This window comes from Colletotrichum fioriniae (assembly GCF_027942845.1).
Source record: "Colletotrichum fioriniae strain IMI 355084 chromosome Unknown scaffold_6, whole genome shotgun sequence".
Classification (NCBI taxonomy): domain Eukaryota; kingdom Fungi; phylum Ascomycota; class Sordariomycetes; order Glomerellales; family Glomerellaceae; genus Colletotrichum; species Colletotrichum fioriniae.
Genome location: NW_027076842.1, coordinates 754,006 through 772,793, shown reverse-complemented (window position 1 = coordinate 772,793; position 18,788 = coordinate 754,006). Strand labels below are relative to the sequence as shown.

Here is an 18,788-nt window from a genome sequence, read left to right as displayed (position 1 = left end):
GTGGGTGTTATATGTCTTGGATAAGAGGATCTGCGTGGATGTCTTCTAGCTGTGGGAGACACCGGGCGTAAGGCATGGGGGAGACTGGGTATTGGCATACGGAATATTACTGGTACGACAGGGGCAACGCAATATCATGTACATAGACGCCTGAGAACTGAAGCGATCATATGCCATGATCAGCCTAGCAATGGGACTGCAACTGCAAATTGGACTTTGGAAATCGAAACTCTTCGTGCTTGTCGTAGTGTGACTTGTAATGGTACGCCAGAGTGGCCGCCTCCTCGTGTAGTAATTTGACGTCATCCTGAAAGAAACTCTTTGCGCAGCACTCTGCGGTCAACCGGGCGTTGCTGCCAGTATGATATGTCAAGATCCGCCTGATAGCATGCCCTCTGTAGCCAGTTAGTGACCGCTCGATGACACCTTGACTCGAGGCGCCTTCATCCGGTGAGATTGACTCGGTGGCAGGTACCGTACAACGTTGCAAGACCGACTTCGATAACAGCCGAGGTACGTTTCATGAGGTAAGAGAGTCCTCGGTCTGTAAGACAGGGCTGTTCCGGTCTGCATAGCATTGGCAAACAAGTGAACTTCGGTCAAGTTTTCCATACCGACGAGACCAAGGGGTGTGGCGGAGCACACTGTAATGTAATGTCTTGTAAGATGATTGAGAAACGGAAAACAGCCACTTTAACGCAATAAGGCAACTTGGAAGAGTCAAAAAAAAGAGAGACGGGCGTTCTTCGGGATGAGGCCAAGGCCAATTTGGAAAACGATTGGAGTGGGAAACGGGTTCATGAAAGTGTAGGTATACCGAGTTGACGGGGAGGGAGGCGAAGCCAAAAGACGCCCCAGCCCCAGAGAGCTCCATTGAAAGCTTTCTACACGAAAAAAAAAAAAAGCGTACAGACCACAAAGATGCTTGATACTCACCGAGGTTTGCGAACTAGCAATAGAAAATGCGCACTCGCGCAGATACCAGCCATGGGCAGTTCCAATTACACTTGCAAGTGTTGCCTCAACAGAATAGGTTATAAGCTCATCGAAGTCCCTTCATCTCGAAGACGAAAGAGAAGAAGTATCATCAACTCAGACGCAAACGCATACATCAGAACCAACCCCTTATACAAGCACCGCAACAGACAAAGGTCGAGGCAGCTTATACACTTGCTAAGCTTTTCCAACAACACTCATCATGCCTAAGCCCGCGCCCACCGTCAAGATCACCGTGTGGTATTGCGTGAGTTCAAAGACACCAAGCTCGTCATCACTTGATTCCGTCCTTCTTGCTAACCAACTTCTCTCTCCCCCAGCACAACTGCTCCTCTGGTCCGCTCAACTGCAAGATCGACGCTTATTGTCCCTACTGCCACCATCAGAGGTGCTCTGGGTGTGCGACACAGACAATCAGAACACCGGCCGGCCGATAAAGTGAGTCTGAGTCTCTCAATATGGCACTGGCCTTGGAGATGTTAAGCAGAGACTAACAAGTGATCTCGTAGACGAGAACTCTTTCTCGATGGCACTCGCCATGCCACGGACTGCCTGATATGGCAGGTCCCCACCCATGACTGGCGCCTTGGACAACACGTCCTTCAACTTCACCGCCACCAGTCGCAATAGCGACTACGATAGACAAGAACCTTCAAACAGCAGAAGGGAGAAAGGTGCCGCCACAAGGACCACAAGGACGGAGACCACAAGGGCGAAAACACACAAGACGGAGAAGGACAGGAAAGGAAAGAAAGGCAACCCGCTGGTCGGGCACAGCCACTCCATCGTTAACAACCACCCAATACGCAGCATCTTACACAAGAAACGACCCCTCCACAGCATCGAGACGATATAGAATTAGAAAGACTTAGCCTCAGGGCAGGCACAGCGAATGAATCAAGTTTTTTTTGGCTTTTTGTAACAAGTTGGAAATGTAAAGCAAACCACCGGTGAGAGTGAAAAAGAAAAAGTGGATGTCTATGGTGGCTAGTGCCTTTAGCGCTGGTTGCCTCATGCTTTCGTGTAGACAAGTCTCAACTTTGTGGTATGTCGTAGGAATTGTGAAGGTGAAGCTCAGGGATGATGATGTCCCCGGCCCCACTTGATTCGCTAGGCTCCCGGGGGAGGGGCTGGAAAGTACTGATTGCGCAGCGGCGCACATTCGTAAGTACGCAGGCGCGGATTTGAGCATCTGGACGTTAGTTTCGTGGTCGTCAAGCGCCGCCGCCTGTGGTTGCGAAAGGGAAAAGTCTGCCTATCCCGAAAGTAGGTAGTTGAGAAACACACGACAAGTGGAAAGGATGGTCATGGAGGGGTACCAAGGTAGTCAAGGAATGCGGCTCAAAAAATTGCAGAATGGTGGTGGGCTGAGCTTGGATGCTCAAAGTTCATTGGTATCCGTAATCCGTCCAACCGTTATTCTGATTGGGTCAGGAAGGCGCATGACACCAGAGAGTTGAGGCTCTTACTCTTCCTTTGCGGCCATCGATTCGCCATTTAGGAACAGAAATAACGGTAGAAATTGAAAGCCTTGGGTTTTATTGGTTTGTCCAAAAGAAAGGGAAGAATTACACCGGCCGGGTAAAGTCAGTGTTCGGCGAGCTCAAAGCGTGACGCGCTCTCACCGGCAATCAGGTATCCTCAATGCGGTCCCACTTTTACATGACAGACGGTATGATGCTCCACTTTTGCCCGTAATACCTAAACAGGTACCTAGCCACAAACCACCTTAGCCACACCACAAGTCTTTCGCTTCAGCTGTCGTCGCCGGTCGGAGCAAGAGCCGGTGGTTGCATCTTGCCGCCACACACCTGCTCCTGCCTGCGATGAGCACGCCCGTCTGCCAAGAGTGCAACCTTTTTGCAGGTCAAGTTTCTCGAGAACAAAGAAACACAGAACAAACAGCCATGCTTGGGAAACCGTGGCGGGCCGCCCGATTACCGCCCGACGAGGCAGAAAGGAATAAGAAACAAGACTTCACCTAAGACCAAGACGCCGAGGCTGTTTCCCCAGATGAATAGTCGCGAGTGAAGTGACTGGCGTTGTCGAGAAAAAAAGGAACATTTACGTAGGCAAGAAAAGTACAGAAGCCGCAACCGCGAAACCGGAGCACCACGACCACCAACTTCACCCCAACGTCTTTTTTTCTTTTCTTTCCAACACTATTCATTCGCTATTTGCTGTTAACGGCTACGCCGCATTCGCAAAGGTTGCATTTTCCCATCCAGTCACACCAATCTAGGCAGGCTTCTGGAATTGTTCGTGGCACAGGCCACAGGCCCGCCTATGACCTTGTCAAAGTCTCAGAGCCCAGAGGCGGTAGGCGGAAGGTGGGAAGAATTGGGTCCCGCCGCCCGGGAGTAAGTAAAAGGTCCATGCAGCATTAGCAACCCGGTACGTACTTTCCTCATTCCACCTCGGTGTGCCTACCTCATTGGCCATAAACACATTCTCACCGGCACCCAATCACCGCCTCACCTTCCCTTCACCTCCGTACCCGGATGAAATGCTCGCTCACTCTCTCACCACCCTCTGACCTCACCCAGCCAGCGCGTGCCGCCTAACATGCTAAGTAGGCTCGGTGAACGAATTCAACCTCACGCTAGTCACGAGAGATTCGAGAATAAACCATTGGTTGTCGTCAAAAGTCACACCTCGCGTCGTCATTAAACTTAGCGTCTTTTTAGGCACTCCAAACTCGAGACAAGACGGAAGAAAGTTATAACATGCCAGTTAAAAATAAAATATGCCTAGAACTGCTGCTGCTGACCACCGTCCGAGGGGGAGAAAAAGTAAAAAAGAAGATGATTAGACCCTCCCTGCAACTGGCAATGAAGTCCCCCAGTTCCGATAAAACGTATGCAGCCAGATTTCGCAGGGGAGAAGCGAGAATGCCCAACTCTCAGACAGAGACCAAAAGTCCGTCCCAAAAGCTTTGACGTCCTTGTCTCTCATCGCCTCTCCCCCTTTCGTCACTTCTTCGCTCGTCTCTCCCCTGTACCATGTCGTCCTTCCCTCGATTCCCATAATGTACAATGCCTTGCCTCCGTTTCGCCTGTTGAATGACCGAAAACACCTTGCCAACGCCAAACTCATCCGTGCCGCCCTCGTTTGTCGACGTCAAGATTCAATATGATGGATAGGCATCGTGAATGCCTCATGCAATGTGGCCCAGACTTCGCCACTGGCTCGCCTAATCTTGCCGGGCTGTGATCGTGGCCCCCGGGCTCACAAGCTCAGGGCTTACGAGACGGATCGTGGAACCGCGTGAGAGCTCTTCCAGTGCGTTGCGAGATGCCTTGCTAAGACTTCTGTGAAGCTTTTGGCCCTTGCTCTTCTCCGGGGTAAGTTCCTCCTCATTTTCTGCTCCCGCGGCCACAATCGTCATGCTCGGCGCACGGCTGCTGAGCTTCTTGGGCGAAACCTTTCCGTACGTCTTGAGCATTTTCCCGGAGCCCGATTTACGGACTGCGGTAGCTTTGCGCGCGGGGTTGGGAGCCGTATACTTCTTCGGTGTGGACTTCTTTGGAGTCGCCTTCTTCGCCATTGTCTTTGCCGGAGTCGCCTTTGTGCCCTTGGCCGTCTTCACCGGGGTGCTCGTCTTGCTAGTACCGCCAAGAATCGCCATGGCCGACACACGTCTCTTAACCGTGGCCGCACCCTTGGACGCAGCCTTGGTGAGCAGGCCGGTCGAAGACAATGATCGTCTCACTCCCTTGGCGGCCTTGATCTTGCGCTTCTTTGCGGAACCGCCATCTTCTTCGTCGCCAATCATCGTTTCGATCTTTCTCTTGCTCGCCTTGACAGCGCTCTTGACCACAGCCTTGATAGTCGACTTGGGAGGCTTGGGCTGTTTGACTTCCTGAGGCTTGGGCCCTAAGATCCCTCGACAGTTCGGTGCGCCGCAGAGACACTTTTGAACATTCTCGTCGCTGAACGGACTGAAGTTGTAGTCGTAGGTGAGTTCCTCGCCCGTCATAATAGGCTTATCCCCCGCGAACAACGCCATTCTAGGCTGGCCAGAGACGATCCACTTGATCATGCGGCAGTTGGGAGCACACGAGTGGTTGACGAAACGAGCGATGCTACCGGTCGTGGCGTCAATAATCATGTTCTGGTCGAAGCTCATAAGATAGTAGCACTGGTGTTGCGGTTAGCTTTGCTGTGCGTCAAAGTTGGCGAGGTCTTTACCTACCTTGTTATCCTTGTACTTGGTTTCCATGCGATTGTTGCATTCCTCGTCGGTGATGATCTCGCCGGTGTACTCCATGACAATCTGGTTCGGCTCGAAGCATCTGTTCGCGCGAATCCCGTAGCCACGGTCAGATGTCTTAATGACCTCGACACCAACGCGGTACTTGCCACCACCTGCCTTTCTCTCTTGAAGATCAGCAAAGGCGCGGTTCGTACAGTTCTCCCGGCCCACGTTGCAGTTCTTGTCGTCGCACTCATACAGCATGATTCGGTTCTGGCAGTCCTCGCTACATCCATCCTCGGGTTTGCAGACGCACTTGGACTGGTCGATGAAGTGCGGCGTCTTCTTCCAAAGGCTCAGAGAATCGCCAACGAAACGGTCTGTATCAAGGTCAGCGAGGGAAGTCAACTAACGGAGAGTGGAAATCTAACTCTTTGTCATCTTACGGAAATCGTCAGGCTTCGGCTGACCAGGCGGCAAAGGGTTGCAGATGTCAAAGGGGAGCTTGAAATCGCGACCGCTAAGCAGCAGGCGCAGTCCATTAAACATTGGCAACGGAAGGGCCTTGTTGGGGCGACCATAGTCCTTGAGCTCCGGTGTTTGCGCAAGCTTTCTCTGCTCAGGTATCGACAGACCCTTGGTCAAATCAGAAGGAGCCGATTGACCAGCATACAGTCCACGATCGAGGTATTTCTTGTGGCGCTTCGTCTTCTTGGAAGGGGCATCGGCAGCCTTCTCAGCCTTCTCCTCTACGTCCTCTTTCTTAGTCTCGAGCGGCTCAGATTTGGCCTTCTTGGCCGGTGGCGCGGGGATGTTGCCATTTTCGTCCAAGATCACGAGCTTTCCATTAGACCAGACCGTTCTGATGACAGGCTTCTCGTCAATGCCGGTGAACTCCTTGGTGTCTTGCAGACGGCGCAATTCGCGGGGAATCTTGGACATGTTCTTCTCAAAGGTTTTGCGACTCCGCTTGCCGAGATTGGAGACTTTGGTCGCAAGAGTCTCGACAGGGGTCCCGATAAGACGCGCCGTGTGACGAGTAATCCGCGACGTTGCTGCTTTTTCCGTGGTGATCTTCTTCGCACGCGGTGTTTTGAGAGCCCCAACAGACCATTGGAGGTCCAACGCGTCAATACCGTCACGGACAAGATTGCTAGCGACACGCGCCACCTCGTCCGTATTGGCTCCACCATCGACAAGCGTTTCGCCAGAAATGGTCCGGCGCCGGTCAGCAGCGACAATGTCACCCTTGGAGCGGCGGTGGCCGCGGTTCGCCGTGCCGCTGAGTTTTGAGAGGTTGTATACACCCTTTCCGGAGCAAGACCGACGTGGGCGCGCTGCGGGCTGGGGTTCCGAGGGCGTTTCGGGTGCAGGGTCGGGAGTCGGAATGGCATCCGCAGGGATTTCGATTTGAGCCTCGATTTCGGTCTCGATAATGGTTTCGGTTTCGAGAATGATGGGAATGTCGTCTAGTTTGGGGCCCTCTGAGGCCTGGCTAGCAACATCGGATATACTGGTGGGAGGCGTGGAGCTGGAAGACGCGATGTTGGACGAGGAATCAGTAGCAAGAGCGGACAGCAAGCCGCTATCGCTGTGTAGGAGAGACATATTGGGCGAAAATACCCAGTCTCGACGCGATTTTGAACTTTTGCGTCGTTTATGTCGTGTTTGGAGGTCGGTAGAGGGGAGATGCGACGCGTTCCAAAATAGAGTGTGCGTGTGTTGCGAGGTGGGAAGAAAGTTGGGGGGTGGGAGGTCCAGAGAAGTTCCAGACACGAAAAAGGCCAAGGAGAGGGATTAGACCGGGGTGTGTGCGGAAACTGTCTCCCCAGGCACGCAGAATTGGCTCGTTCGCTGCCTCTTAGCTCTCACCTTACCGGCCGGGCATTGAGTGGCAATAAGGTAAAGGTAGTTTCCGAGGGTATTTGGCAGACGAGGTACTCTTTGCCGTAGCAAACCAAAGCGCACTTCAGCCGAGTACCTTAGCAAGCGGAGGGAGTGTGAAAAGGGGGAAAGATGAGGGAATATGGGAACCCAAATAAAAATTGGTAAAGTCAAAAAGTTGTTCCCGAGTTCCGAAGTCTGTACTGACAATTGGTCGATTGTGGTTTGTTGGAAATTCCGTGATGGATTTTCGATATTGCTGTGAATAAGCGCGGTTCAATTCGTGGTAAGAGCGCGCGTGAGGAGTTGTAGCGCTGAAGGGTGAGTCGTGATAAGCCGGAGAGCGAGGAATGAGGTGGAGTGTTAGGTAGTGTGGCAAGGTAGGGTGAGATGGAGGGATGAGACAAAGACACGGAGTCTAAGGTAAGGTAGGGTACTTGCGGTAAGGAAGTAGGTGAAAGGAATTGGTGCGGATGGCGGGATGTGAAGGGTTGGCAAAGAAGGATGGCTTTGAGGGAGCTTCCGTCCCGTCAGGTTACCTATCCAGTGTCGTGTTGAGGACAGAGCGCGGGGAGTGGGGACGCGACTGAATTTGATTGATTTGATGGATGGATCAAGGTGGTTGACCGGTGGTTGTTGATTGATGGATTTGCTTGCTCTACCGGTCTGGCTGCCGCTGGCTGTTTTGCTGGACTTTGCGGCCTGCCTTGGCCACCAAACTCTGAGTGCTTAACGGATATGTCCGTTAGGTTTGGGCTCTGGCGATTCTTCTCTTCACCGTTTGCGGAGACAGAGAGCGATAGGATTGACTGAATTGCACGAAGTCAACCCAGGAAGGGTGTAAGAGAAATCGAACTCAGTAGTTCAGGCTTAGATGTTATGAGACGTCGGCTGAGAGCCAACGCACGCAAATGCTGGAAAAGGGAGGGCAAAAAAGATAGACGCGAGGAAGACAGGAGCAGGAGGCGAGAGAGGTGCTTCTGGATAAACGAGGGATGCTGAGGTGAGGAACGGGGCCTTGCTGACCTTTGTACCCCTTGTGAAAGAACCAGGGCGGGAAGGCTTGACTTGGTGTGTTGGCCCAGAATACGCCGCGCTTCTTCACTTCTGCTTTAGTTTGTGCGTCTCTTGTCTGACTTTGGTCGGTCTAGTCTTGCGTAGATTTGGCGACTTTCAATATCAGAGAGCGTGTGTGTGAGACATGCACGCAATGTACCGAGAATATGAGAAGTAAGAGCGATTTAGACGGAGAGGGGAAAATGACAGCGAGAGAGTAAGAACATGGAGATTCGGTCGTCTCTGGATGCGGATGGATGGACGTGACCTGGCCTCTCTTCGGGCCTCGTTCGTTTTGGGCTGGGGAACCTCTAAAGGTAAACAGAACCCTGCTCGGTCCGTGTCGTGTTGCGTGTGCGTACACGGGACTCTCTCTCTGTGTGTCCTCTCCTCTCCATCTATCCAGTCCTATTATCACTCTCATCTTCGCCTCTCCTCCACTTGTACATACACCCTGAACATTGGATCCTTCATCCTGCTGACTTACGCTCTAGTTAACTACACGGCCGGATAAGCCGAAACAACCAAAGTCTGCTCCATCATAATCTTCCAACCTCTAGCAACCAGTCCATCGAACTATGGCTTTGTAAAATTGAGGTTCCCAATGATCCTCGTGTCGTTGAAAATGCAAGGTTCAAGTGTCATCTGGTTGTGTTGCTTGTATCTTCTCGGACCACCTCCTGTGTTTTGCCTCAATCGCTGGCGCCACCGCCGTACTGCTGCGCTGAGCCTCGCCCCGATACAGGCATGATGGGCAACACCACACCTTACCTGCATCCTCCTCGTCTCGACCACTCGCCATATTGGGACTTCCAGGTGGATTCGACTGATTGGGGTCCGCAAGCAAACACTCCTAACATGGGCTTTGGCTCAGTCCATAGAGTGTTATCCGACTAACAAACAACAACAATGACTTGCCAAATCTACTGATGATTACCACTTATGATAACTTTCAAGAATGATGCTGCCAGTTTGCCTGATATACGATTAAGTTCGTCATCGTGAACTCCGAATCGCATGCTCAAATCGTGAGATAGGCAAGGTGGGATTCCCGGATCACGTCACAGTTGGGGACCACTCGGGAGTAGTCTGTTTCGGATCTACAACAAAACGACACCATTATGACAGTGTAGACAACCTTGGTGAGTTATTCTCAAGTGACTGTACGATTCTCAGCCACTGTTTCATGAGAGAATCTCTCAGGAAGGTTGGCTCTGTTGTTCATTCTCACGTCGAGGCTTTAAACATCCGCTGGATTTAATGCCCTCACGGAGCAGGTCATGAAAATCGGTATCACGCGTAGATAGCGAGAAAGCTAAACGAATAAAAACATGGTGAACTGAGCATTAAGAAAGTGTTTTGCTTGATTCGCGCTGGATTGGGAATTGGCCTGCCAGTGGTGTTGTTGTGTTCATCAACATCATGTTGGAAAACACACAATTTAGACAATCATCCCCGCGACGATGACCACACTCGCTGACGAAAGAAATCAATGAGATTGTTCGTTAGCTCCGTTGGACTGGGCTCCGTTAAACGACTGTTGTCAGGACGTTGTAGAATTCGTGAGATGGACTAAGATACTGTTTGTCACTTCAAAGACTATGCCCGAATTCAAATGTTCACCTTTGAGTACTCCGCACCTTTCGGGATGAAGTAGAAACAGTCGACTATTCATCTAGAAATACCCATCAAAAGTGCTTCCCGACGTGGGACGAGACCACATATCCGTGGTGTTCTGCGATTGAGTATCGCGGAAATACGTGAGTGGTTAACCTGCTTGCCACCTTGCTTGACAGCCGCTGCTTATCCCCCCGGGATGCGGGTCGAACAAGGCAGGTAGGTGGGCGCGCAAACCACCCGGCGGTACAATCACCACACTCTTCGAGGAGAGGTATCCATGCACTCGGCCGACAGGCTGCCAAACCTGCAAGGCCAAGAAGCAGAAGGGGCACGGGAATGCTGCGCGGTTTCACTCCGGATGGAGCTTTCCTTTCTTTGAGTCGGTCGGTCTTTGCACATTTCTCACATCCTCAAGATTCCGGCTGGTTTGAACCGTCGAATTTGATTTTATTCTTCTTCCTAACCTAGGTATTAAAGAGGAGACAGTCCCATCCTTTCCTGCTCGTCTCTCTGTTCTGATCCTTCTTTCCTTCCTGTCTTCGATCGAAAAAATTGAATTCGAATTGACAACGCCACAAACACACACTAGAAGGGTATTATGGCATGAACGCAAGGAGAAAACGCAATGGGCAAACCCAGGATTCTGCTCTGTCTCTATTGGGGACGGAGCGAAGAAACCCTGAATGCCAAGAGCCCGATGGATCTCTTGCGACAACATCATACTCATGTTCTCGCGAAAACCAACCGAGGTCCAGCCCACAGATTCAAGGCATTTACAAAAGGAAAAAAGCAACGAATAGAGAATCAAACCATGCAAGCCGTCAAGTTATCTTTTAGGCAGCAACAGTCTTGGCCTCCTCCTTGGCCTCGGTCTTGTCATTGATGCTCAAGTCGGCGACGGTGGGAACCTCAGTCTTCTCAGCCTCGGCGGCCGCAGGAGCAGCCTTGACGGGCTCAGAAGCGACGCCGGGCTCGCTGACAGCGACCGCGGGAGCGGGTGTCTCAGTGGCGACAGCCGCGGGAGCCTCGGCGGTAGGCTGGGTCTCAGTCGCAGCAGGCGCGGCAACGACGGGAACAGGAGTAGCATCAGCCGCGGGCTTCTCGACAGGGGCCTCAGCCTCTGCGAACTTGACGGTCTGGCCGGTGGTCTTGATGCCCTCAGCGTTTCCACCGTAGTCCTTGGGCAACGAGTCCTTGTAGGCCGGGAGCTCTCCGCCCAACTCGGAACCATAGCCGAGAGGGTGGAACTTGGCGATGGTCTTGGGAGCGAGGAAGACCTTCATCGCCTTGAAGACCCAGCCCATGAGCGCGGGGATGTTGACGAAGTACTTGTGGACGAGAAGCTCAGGGTAGGCCATGGCAAAGACTCTAATCGTCTCAGAGGAGGCGGCCTTGACGGCGGGGTCCATGCGGAGGAAGCTGACGTTGAGGTAGTCGTGAACCTGGATCATCTGGTAGGGGTCCTCGCCGCCATCAGGGATGGCGGTCTGGACCTTATCGAGGTTAAGCTTGCGGACGCTGAGCTCCATAAGGGCAGCGCGCCACTTGATGAACCTATTTAAATGTGTGTGTAAGTCGAATGCTATTTCATGTGATACAGTGAATCTTATTTTCTTGGGTTGTTACTCACTCATCGACGTTGCCAAAAGTGGCCTTCTTGTCCTTGACGGCTCCGTAGATGTTCCAGGTGATGATCATCTCCTTGCCCTGGGCGTCCTTGTGAGTGGTGACATAGCCGAGATCACCAAACTTCTTTGCATCGAAGGAGACCTCGTCAAGAAGCTTGCCGGGGTTAGTGTCACGACGCCAAATCAAAGCCTTCTGGAGCTGGTCAGCAGCCTTGGAGACATCGTCGTCGTTGGCGCGAAGGAACTTCTGGAGGACGACGGTGGTGGGAACGTGAGTGTCGTCGGAGAGCTGCACACCCCACATCTCGTTGTGCTTGGCCTCAGCCAAGATGGCGGGAAGCTTCTCAAAGAGCGAAGACAGGGGAGTCTGGGCCTTCTCAACGGGCTTCTCGGCAGCAGGAGCGGCGGCCTTCTCATCAGCCTTGTCCTCCGTCTTCTCAGCAGCAGCTGCAGCGGGCTGCTCAGTCTTCTGCTCCTGCTTGACCTCAGGGGTGGCAGCAGCAACGGCGGCGGGCGCGGGAGCGTCGACCGAAGTCGACTCTGTGGCAGGTGCAGCGGCGGCCGGCTGGGCCTCAGCAGCAACAGCAGGGGCAGGCGCCGCGACGGGCGTGTCGGTGGTCTGGGCAGACATGATGGGGATCAGAAAAATCCGTGAGTGAGATGAGTCTGAGAGTGAGAGTGAAAGTGAGAGGGTGTCAAGGAATGAGTGTGGGAAGTGAAGGGTGAAATTTCCGAGAGTGACAGCTCCTGGCTGGCGTCTTTTCGTTCGGAAAAATAAGATGATAAGAAAAAAAAGTTCAGGCCGGTTTTTTTTGCCCCAGCCCCTCTTGCTGCAAAGTCGCGTCAAGTTGCCTCAGGTGTGTGCGAGAGTGTGTGTAAGGTAAGGTAGCGTGCGTGTGTGCGCGTGTGTGGTATCTGTCCCGGTCTGTTGGGGTGACTATTATTTTTTGCCCTTTGGAAGTGAGCGTATTATTGAGTGAATAGGTAGGCAGGCAAGCCAGGCGGTAGGTATGATAGGCAGGTACGATGAAAGAGAGAGAGAGAGAGAGTATGGGAATCTGAAAGGGAGGGTTCGCAGGAATTGCAAATGGAAGGTACGAGGTACGCTCGGGTACTAAAAGTAATTGAGTCTGATAGGAGACGGAAAGTGGCAGCAGCAAACAGACCACACACACCACACGAAGCGGCAACGACAAGCTGTGGCAGCAACGGCAACGGGAAAGAGCAATGGAACCCAAAATGAACCTACGTACCTAAGGTAAGGAAGGTAGGTACCTTGGTCAGTCACCCAGTCCACCTCATGTTCCAAGGACCAAGGGTCACTCTCATCCTTACTCCCATGATCATCTAAGGTAGGTAGTACCTTCTCTTGGGTTATTTAGAAGTTCAGCCCATGTACCTACCTTACCTCATTCTAGGTAAAAGTAAGGTACGGATACCTGTCATGCTTCACGTCAGGCCGTTGCTATTCACCCACCTCGAGCGCTCCGTGCGTTGCTTCCGGGGAAACTCGAGGTATCAACCCATCCAGCCAGTGATGTTTTTTCTTGATGAGGATGATGCCGCCGCCACTGCCACTCACTAAGCTAAGTATTCATACACTCGCATCTCCAAAAACAATCTCAGCTGGGCTGGGCTTCAGTCCTGGCCTGTGCAGACGGGAGAGTGGAGTGGAGATGGACCCCCTTTTTCACAGGTGATTTGCGCCCTCTGTTTCGACGGAGCTTGGATGGGGTCACAGTCCTGACATGTAAACTCCTTGTCCAGAACTTCCTTGTCCCTAGTTGTTTCTTCCTTTTTTCAGTCTTGTCCCGTCCAACGAAAGCTTCGTGAACCCAGGAAGGCACTTGTTGTTGTTGGATTTAATGTTTAATACCGATTTTCCTCGTTGGAACTTGCAAATTGAGCAAGGACCACTGCCTTGACAAGCCATCCCTACTGTGCACCACGCCGCAAGTTTACACTACTCGAGTCACTCAACCTCATCAATGATCGATGGACCGATGTAACCTCAAAGTCTGTGGTGCTTCAATATGCTGTACTCCGTATGTATTGAGCAGGATGAGAATGATGCCTGGGCCACAAGACGGCGAGTTCAAGGCAGCACGATCGATGCGAAGGCTCTCCATCAACACGGATATCTCATTAAACCCTTTACTCCAAGGGCCCCCAATTACCTCCGATCTTCCAACCTCCGGTGCCAATGTGCCCCGCCATAATCAGCCGCCGCCGAATGCCGCTAAGCCAGTCGTCCGTCCGCGCCGTCGAAATGTTTCAGGGGCTTTTTTTTTTGTCCTTCTTGTCCCTGCCGCCGACCATTGAGTCGGGTTTTCCAAGTTAGTGCAAGCGTCGGGCCCCAAAACAATACTACAAATACCTACCTCCTCCGAGCCCGGTGATCTCCCAAACGACCCTCCGGTACCATCCAAACAACGAACCTTGAGGAGGGAAGGACGAAGGGGAAAATGGGAAAGGGCCCCGCTCCGTTGGCCCGTGCCTGAGGTAGGTAGGGGCTTTCCCGCCAACAAACCTGCCAGATGCGCACTGAGCGGTCCCGTCGCCCTATCGAACTCCCCTGGGTCAGGTTGCGCCTGCCGCGTGCAAGACTGATGGACCAGCTGCCGCACGATGCCGGGCGATGCCGCTCCAGGTCTAAGCGGTACCTGCAGCTCTTAGTGCACTCTTTCTCCACTCCCCCCTCGCGGCATTCTGAGTGGCCCATTAGTCCAAGAGTCACCGTGTCTGGGAAAGGCTTACTAAGGTAAGGCACTCCACTCGCCAACTTCAACCTCAACTGCACGAACGGTTCGTTTAGGTTTCCGTCACCCAGTCAGCCCTTTAACGCCATCACGCCGTCTACGCGCCACGCGAAACTCTACGCCAGCCTACCTGACGTTGTGCCCACAACGACGGTTTGACGGGAATGTTTCAATCCGTCAAGAACAAAGACAAACAAAAAAGGGGTGGCAACGGCCGGATACTAGAAGGTTGTAGAGAACTGCTCTAGAGGTCTTATTGATCGGGTATAGAGAATTTCAACCACTCGAACCCCTATCTCACTAAGGTAATCTCAGAAGCCCATCCTCCACCTGTGAAAGAAACCTAGAAACATCCATAGTTTCCAGATGTCAGCGTGCGACAAACCAAAGGACTCCATCCTGATTTTCCGAGCCCTCCATCCTGTCCTTGACTCGCCCAAACTCCCAAGGAAAGAATGCCAGAAAAACAAAAGGCATGATGCAAAACCATGAGGGGCAAAGGCTCATCCCTTCAAGCCAAATGCCGAGAATGTGAAAGTGCAGATAAGCAGAGCGAAAAGGGGAAATTCCGAAGCAGTGTGCCAACTTCCATTAGTCGAAGTCATCGCAGCACCCCATTCTTGTCTCGCCTTGTTTCCCAGGTCTGTTGTGACTCGACATTAGTGACCGATAGAAGGAGTTAGGGCGCGGCGGATGATCGCCTCGAGCGTCTGGTACTCGTGCATGGCAAGAGTTGCAAGAGTCATGTGGTCGAATTCAGGTCCAACACGAAGGTTCAGCTCGCGCCAGAAGAAGCCAAAGTAGCCATCAGTGGCCTCACCGATGGCGCACGTCTGGCACTTTTCCTGGAACGACTGCATCTCCAAGTAGCGAGTAGTCTCCCCGCGAATGACGGCAATATACCACTGCGGAAGATTACTGATTAGCCCCAAGCTCTTTTATTTTCACACCATCATTCCAATGGAAAGACAAGCGGAATAGGGATATGACTTACCTCGATGACATCCAAGGGGACGCCATTCTTGGGGACCAGGACGTAGAGGTGGCGCCAGCTCTCGGCAAAACGCGGCTGGCCAAAGGAACGCTGCTCCATCTCACTCATGTTGACAATGAAGGCAATATCGTCCTTCTGGGTAATCGAGAAGCCCTCGCAGCGCATCGCCGCGGCGACGACTCGCTTGCATAGACGATGAGTAAGGTTGACCTCGTCGCGCTTGTCGCGAATGTTGCCCACGAGGATGCGGAGGAGATCGCAGGTGGCCTTGTACATGGCATGACGCTGCTGAACAGTGACATGGCCCTTCATCTGCCAAGGGAACTTGGTCAGGGTGCTGATGAGACACTCGAACGGACGCTGCGGGCACTCCTTCGAGAAGGGAGACTGCAGAATAGTTAGCCACAGGCTCATGAGCACATTACGCTCTGGAGACCTACGCGGTGGGGAACCTCGACGTGCTTGACCAGCATGGTCATCTCTTCGTTGGACACGAAGCCCTTGAAGTTGTCCCAAGGCTCTTGGTCGTTGTCAGGGAGGACGTGGGGGTGAAGACCGGCCCAGAACACACCCCTGGCGTTGGGGAACAGGTCCTTCATGAGAGCAGCCTGGCTAGAAAGCTCAATCTCGACCGGACGCTGACCGATGCGAGTGACTCGACCACGGTCAAGGTTCTGATGATGCTTCTCAACGGCCTTGGAAGCATCCTCCAGGGTGTGGAACTCGACGTAAGCGTCAGTGGTCTTGCCAGTGACACGCTCCATGATGATGTGAACAGGTTCATCAGTGTCGTTGAGCATACGGGAGTTGCGGCCCAGGATTGCAATGATCTCGGAGCGGTTGGTAACGAAAGGAATCTGGCCAGGTGTTAGTGCCTATGACAACGATGAGTAGAATATTAGGTGAACAAACGTTGCCAATCTTGATGACGCCGCGAACCATGAAATGGGAAGCACGCGGAGGAGGCTCAACGAACGGAAAGTTCACTTGATGCATAGCCTCATTCGCGGTAGGTCGACCCGTGGGACCGCCCGTGAGGCGGTTCAGCTGCGTCGATCGTTGAGCGCGGATGTAGTCAGGAACAGCGTCGCCATAAGTCGCGACAGCTTCCTGGAGCTGATAGCCACCCTGGAAAGTATCCTGATAGGGGGCCTGGTGAGGAGCCTGATAGGGAACGATTGCCGCACTGTTGCCAGCAAGAGGCAGAGCCTGAGGAGGCTGCGGCAGGGACAATCCCACTGGCCGGGCAGGCACGTTCTGGACGTTGGCAGCATGTCCTCCGTTGGCCGAGTTGGGCTGATGAACTTGACTGGTGGTATCGTTCTCGATGGACGGCTCAGCGTCATCGCGAGGAAGATTGTCGAAGTACAAGGTATCGCCTGTTGCGGCAGGGAAAGGGATCTGACCAGTCGCGAGCAAGTGGGTAGTGTCGATTTGCGAGCCAAACATAGGCACAGACGACTGAGTAGTGCCAACTTGCAAAGCGGAAGACACGAAAGGATCCTGAGTATCCGAAGCAAGGGTATTGGCGCCGTTGTTTACCTCGATCAAGTTGAACTTGGGAGGCGCTCCAAGGTGATTCATGGTACGTGGAGCAAAGTTGCGCGGCTCCGTCATGAGACCACTGGTACAGACACCCTTAGCCTTGGGGGTATCGCTGCCGGAACTGACATCATCACCAGTCAGATCAATGACTTCCTTGCCGCCCTGGTTGTAGAGCAAGCTACCAATGTCCTGGCGGACAGGGGTCTGGATGCCCAAATTGCCCATGGAGGAGCTGCCGGTGAGCTGGCCGTGGTTCGCCTGGCTGGCCATCTTCGGGAGCGCAACGCGATAGTTGTTCTCGACTGGTCCGCCCAAGTAGGAAACTGCACCGTTCGAGCTAGATCCAAAGTTCTGAGCGGGAATCGATGAACGGCCCTGAATCTTGCCGTTGGCGCCAAGATACTGAGGAGTACCGTCAAGCTCAGCAATCTCGGGCTGATCAATCTGGGCGCGAGTGTTAGATCGAAATATGGCTGATAAGAGAGTTTTGAAATGTTGGATAGATATACCTTGCTAGTGGTCTGTTGGACCTGAGAGGAGTTGGGAACCCAAGGCGAGGAAGAAGGGTTGAGGCTAGAGCTGGCTAAGATGTAATGCTGGCCCTGCTGGTTGCGACCGAAAGGGTCATTGTCGAGGCGGGCACCACCAGGCTCACTGTCGTAGTCGCCATTCTCCATGGCAGTCTCTGTCTCAACAACAGTCTCCGGCACGGCGCGAGGCCTGAACGCAAACTGGAGCACGCTGTTACGCACTCGCCGCTGCTGCTGTCCCAACTTGCCCTTCATACCAGGTACCTGAGAGTAGACCATAATGTGCAAACACTTAGGCGTAGTCGTAGTCCTTGTTGAGAATAGGAAGAACAAGAAGGATGTTAATGAGGGATACTGGTGGCAGTAGATGCGATGAATGTGTGTGATGACAGTAAGTGCTCTAGAAGTACGCGATTAGTGATTGAGCAGCCGAGGTGTGAAACGTTGAGAAAAGAGGCGAGTGTGACCCGGGGATGAGAGACAAGGCGAGGGCGGTTGACTTGAGAGGCAGGAGCAGAGAACACCGAAAAAGGCGGGAGCACACAAGGTGAAGAAAGTGAGGTGGTGAATGAGAAGTAGTGAATGTAGAACGAGGTCTAGTAAATTTGATAAGCCGAGAGGAAATGGCGGCGGTAAAGCGAGTGAGTCTCTCTCATCAATTTCCAAACAGCGCAAGCGTTTTCGTCGAAGGAAGCCTTCGTCGCTTCTCTGGGATGAATCGATAACTCAGGAACAGACAAAAAAGAGCGGAAGAAATATCATCGCCAAAGAAGAAGTGCAATAAAGATTTGACAGATGACGGAATGTGCTGGATATACAGAGAAGGAAACAACTCACTCTTACTGCTGGAAGGCAGACTGGCCCAAAGAAGCAGTTGGAAACCACCGTACAGTGACTGATGGGAATCTGTTGATCGAAAGTCGTCAGAAAGAAAGATGTAGAAGAGTGAAAGGGATGAGGGTTAGGTGGTGAAGAAAAACAAACATAACCTCACTCTCGAGCAAAGCCTGAAGGGACGGAAGGAGGTAGGATGAAGGGGAGGTCGGACGATAAACAGCCAAACCAACGTGAAAAAAACACAATGTTGCCAGGTCGTTGCTTCCGAAATGAGAGCCGTGGCAAGAATCAAGCTGAGAGGGGGGGGGAAAAAACCAGAGCCTTACCAGAGGCCAAACGAGTATCGTGAGAGGCAGGTAGCCTAAGCAAGGCAGAGCTGAGAACTGAGGATTTCTTCAGCTGTATCGACAATGCGCGTAGGTCGATAAAATCGGCAGACCCTGTAGGCTGTGTAGAGTCTTGAGCACGAGATTGTACTTGAGACCCAGATTATTTGTTGTGATGGGGCGGAAGGGAATTGTTGATTGAGTGTGTGAGGTGGGTAGGAGGAGTGGAAAGAAAGGTGGATTGAGGGGGAGAGACTTGGGAGGAGAGAAGAAGGTGTGAAGGAAGAAGAGGCTTTTGAAATAGGGCATAGAGGACGCCGAGGCGGTAGCAGGATGAATAGGTGGTTGTGTATTCCATTGTAGCCTGGTGGGGTGGAGGTGAGTATTAGGTCGATGTTTGCATGATAAATCAGGACGA

The 18,788-nt window shown here is 52.7% G+C and overlaps 3 protein-coding genes across 3 annotated transcripts; all 3 read right to left on the bottom strand.

Annotated features, from left to right (window-relative positions):
* Nucleotides 1-4,189: 4,189 nt before the first annotated feature.
* Nucleotides 4,190-6,799, bottom strand: N0V96_005671 (uncharacterized protein; the record flags this gene model as incomplete). The annotated part of the gene is made up of 3 exons (XM_053198681.2): nt 4,190-5,137; nt 5,192-5,571; nt 5,623-6,799. The coding sequence occupies 3 exons, from the start codon at nt 6,797-6,799 to the stop codon at nt 4,190-4,192; spliced, it is 2,505 nt and encodes an 834-aa protein (XP_053043899.2).
* A 3,785-nt stretch (nt 6,800-10,584) lies between these two features.
* sfh5 (Phosphatidylinositol transfer protein sfh5) lies at nt 10,585-12,010 on the bottom strand (the record flags this gene model as incomplete). Its single annotated transcript, XM_053198682.2, has 2 exons — nt 10,585-11,305; nt 11,382-12,010. 2 exons carry the CDS (start codon nt 12,008-12,010, stop codon nt 10,585-10,587), a joined length of 1,350 nt encoding a protein of 449 aa, XP_053043900.2.
* A 2,787-nt stretch (nt 12,011-14,797) lies between these two features.
* Nucleotides 14,798-17,486, bottom strand: N0V96_005669 (uncharacterized protein; the record flags this gene model as incomplete). Its single annotated transcript, XM_065757466.1, has 5 exons — nt 14,798-15,043; nt 15,133-15,519; nt 15,573-16,007; nt 16,045-17,121; nt 17,187-17,486. The coding sequence occupies 5 exons, from the start codon at nt 17,484-17,486 to the stop codon at nt 14,798-14,800; spliced, it is 2,445 nt and encodes an 814-aa protein (XP_065613809.1).
* Between the last annotated feature and the right edge of the window lie 1,302 nt (nt 17,487-18,788).